A 3,696-nucleotide genomic window follows, 5' to 3' on the forward strand; every position below is an offset into this window, starting at 1 on the left:
AACTGTTCTGGAACAGTGTTGTAAATACAGCTTAACCACTGATTTCTAGTCGTGTGCTCTTTTGGAAGGCCAAACAAAGTAATTTTGCTTTCACAACGAAACACACAGCGACTCCACAACATGGCGGCAACAGCGAGAATAAAAGTTACTCCTTCTTTATTTGCGTGAACATTTGGGTGGCGTTATGCAAATCTTCTCACATCGTGACATAGCTATGTGGGGGCGTGTTTAAACGAGGCGTTTTAGGAGGGCGTGGTTGACTCTTAACTTTTATATAAGAATATTTGGATTTGAGACTTTAGTCTTTGCAACTTTACAGATCTTCTTTATGCACCAAGAGCTTGTAACACTCCAAAGAGAAAGGAAAAATTGAAATCGCATCATATGACCCCTTTAATATATTTCACTTGAAATACTGCTATTGCTCCAGTCTTCAGTGTCACATGATCCTTCAGAAATCATTCTAATATGCTGATTTGGTGCTCAAGACACATTTCTTCTTATTAGCAATGTTGACAGTTGTTCTGCTTAATATTTTTTGTGGAAATCATGAAATATTTCTCAGGATTCTGTTATCAACAGAATTTCAAAAGAATTTTCAGCTTTTTTATTTATTTTTTAATGATCTAATGGAAATTGAAAGTCTTTACTGTCACTTTTGTGAAGTTTCATGCATCCTTTCTGAATAAAAAGATTGATTTCTTTAAAAAAAAAAATCATTGACCCTAAACTAAAAAATTTTATTTAAGGAATTTCAGAAGAAACATCGGAGATAAAATTCACTAAATGAAATGGCATTTGCTACTCATTTTACTTCCATAATATGGTGAATTTCTGAGTAAATCAGGATATTGTGAAATTCATTCCACACTAGAATGGAGAAAATTTTTAATGCAAGATCGTATTGTCTCAAGGACTTATCCATTGCCTGCACCCATATCAGAAAAAAAGCTTTTAAACTGAGATGTGGAGGACAAAGTTGAAGTTCTTTGTCCTCACACCCCTAAAATGGCTCGTTCGAACACGCCCCCACATATCTACCTCACAATGTGGGAAGATTTGCATAACGCCGCCCAAATGTTCACGCAAAGAAAGAAGGCGTAACTTTTATTCTCGCTGTAGTATTGTTGCCACTGCCACCATGTCCTGCAGATGCTGTGTGCTTCGTTGTGAAAGCAAAACTACTTTGTTTGGTCTTTCAAAAGAGGACGATATCCGCTTCGTCATGCCTGGAGCTGATCCGTGCTAGTCGCTGAGGAAATACATCAACTTAGTGCTGTGGATCGCCGGATCGGCTTTCACCGTTTACACCGCTCCTTCGCGGGACCGCCGTTCTCGACCCCGCCGCCTCAGCTCACTCTTGCCTGGCTTCAGTTCACGCTAAAGCTGGCCAATCAGAGCACACCTCGCTTTTCAGACCGATGAGCTTTGTAAAAATCGACGCGTTTCAGAAAGGCGGGGCATAGAGGAGAAACAATAATGTACAGTATGTGGAAAATTATGTGTTTTTTTTACTTTAAACTGCAAAAACACATTTCATTACACCAAATACACAAAATAATGTTCTTTTTAGCAGCATCATATGACCCCTTCAAAACAATGCCTAAATAACACAAAAGAATAGCCCAAATGGCCTACTTGTAGTCATCCAAGTTGTTTCAGAGGTGGCAAAATATATTTCATTTTGTTGAAAGTTACAAAACACAAACTAATTTTCCTTTAACGAAACTGATTAATCATGCACTATGTGACCAGGAATGTGTATTAAAGTGTGTGAAATTTGAATTTACATAGACTTTAAACATATTTGAGAACTGCTCTCCTGAGCTATGAAGCAGCAACCTCTGAGAAAAAAAAATTTCCTCTGGGAGAGTGTGTGCAACACATGACAATGAAGAATTGATAAACAGTGGTTTCCATGAGAACTAGGGATTTAGAGATGTTCAATGACCGAACAGATGGGTGGCCTGGGATAAATTAGTCAAGGCTGAGGTGTGTTACAATAAGATAGTGTCATAGGATGAAGAGCTCATTGCTGAGTGGCAGTTGTGGAGTTGATGCTTATTTCTTTCAGTATATGATTTATGTCAGTTTGCACAACAAGGGTCTGCTCTTACATGCACCTTACACGTGACACAGGAGAAGGGGAGTGGTGAGGCCAAAACAAATCCAGGCACAGGCACATTAAGTACAGACTCAGTGTGTGAAGTCATTTTTTATATTGCACACTAAAGCAACATTAAAGTAAACTAAATTAATCCACATTCAACCAACGCCCATGCACTCAGCTTTCATTCACTCAAATATTTCTAACAATCTCACTTCAGAGATTCGAGCTTTAACAGGAAACAGATAATAAACACACACAAACAGACCTGCCTTTACTAATGTGACCTTGTATTTGCTGCCAATGAAGACATCAACACACACAATATTTGTTTTGCAATTTCAACAGAATCCGTTACTGGCATCCAATAGAAATCCATTTTAATGACCTGCGAGGCTTTCGAAATATTCATTGTTGATATAATACGAATTATTTACGGTGTAATCATAAACACCATTAATGAATTATTTTAATGCACTCGTCAAAATGATCACAATTACAGCAAATTATTGCACTATCCCTACCCCAAAAAGAAAACAGATATATATTATGTTTATCTGTATATACAGATTGACACCAGCTGAGCTTGCATCCTTTAACCGGCACCGTGCATCCACAGCATACCAGACTAATGACTTCAATAGTATTGCATTACAATAGGCATACTGCATGCAGGATTTTCCTTCTGCATATAATTAATTTCATAAATTGCATGCATATTGATTGGAACTACAGCTAGAAAGAGCTAAAACTGTCAAGTGATATATAGGCAGTCAAATTTGCTTATAAATATTCATGATTGAATATTTATGATCCTAGAACACGTCTAGAATCTAAGATTGAATTGCTTTGTGTTGGTACCTTTCATGGTGGTTGCGGAGGTCAGTCTCAGTAGCAAGATCTCGCTGAGGAAGAGGAGGAGGAAGGCTCGCATGTTGTCCTTTTTTCTCAGAGAAAACAATACAGAGCTCATATAGTCCACTCAAACCTCTTCTATATAAACTTCTACAATTGTTCTTTCTTGAATCATATGTTTTCTCCTTGTCCTTTAAAGTGACCTCAGATCAGGTGTCAGTGCACACTCTGTGTGAGAGAAAGTGTGTTTGGAAATGGGTGTGTGATTATACGACCATCTACACTGGATTATTAAGAAGAGGGAGGGACCCTATGATGTCACACTGTAGTTGTTAAACCTTTAGCTTATCTCTGTCTCTCTCTCTCTGTCTCTCTCTCGCTACACTATTTCAGCACACTTTATTTCTTCTTAAGCTGCATCTTTTCTTCTGCCTCAATTCAGTGTTCGGGATCAACTTCATGAAGTAGTCACTGTAATAATATCACAAAGCAGTATTTGGGACCCTCATTAGAAAGGAAACATACATTTGTGGTGTTACGAAATATTTTTGTATTATGTTTATATTTATATTATTTGTGTATTATTTACATTAACAGCATGGAGCATAAAGCAACTCCATGATAAACAAATGTATTACAACTAAATTAAATAAATCATTTTGAATTTCACATCATAGGATAACAAGGTTTTCAAAAAACTACATAAAATGTAGTTGTTTTTGTTAATGAATTCA

General features: G+C 37.1%; 1 protein-coding gene across 1 annotated transcript in view; it reads right to left on the reverse strand.

The window, feature by feature from the left end:
* Nucleotides 1–3,203, reverse strand: part of abi3bpa (ABI family, member 3 (NESH) binding protein a) — a 20,175-nt gene extending 16,972 nt beyond the window's left edge. Inside the window, exon 1 of the mRNA XM_016237921.1 lies at nucleotides 2,969–3,203. Within this exon, the coding sequence (XP_016093407.1) occupies nucleotides 2,969–3,080 (112 nt within the window). The 5' untranslated portion in view covers nucleotides 3,081–3,203. The remainder of the gene's footprint in view (nucleotides 1–2,968) is intronic.
* Nucleotides 3,204–3,696: the final 493 nt, after the last annotated feature.

This window comes from Sinocyclocheilus grahami, unplaced genomic scaffold (assembly GCF_001515645.1).
Source record: "Sinocyclocheilus grahami isolate Dianchi unplaced genomic scaffold, SAMN03320097.WGS_v1.1 scaffold527.1, whole genome shotgun sequence".
In the NCBI taxonomy this organism is placed as follows: domain Eukaryota; kingdom Metazoa; phylum Chordata; class Actinopteri; order Cypriniformes; family Cyprinidae; genus Sinocyclocheilus; species Sinocyclocheilus grahami.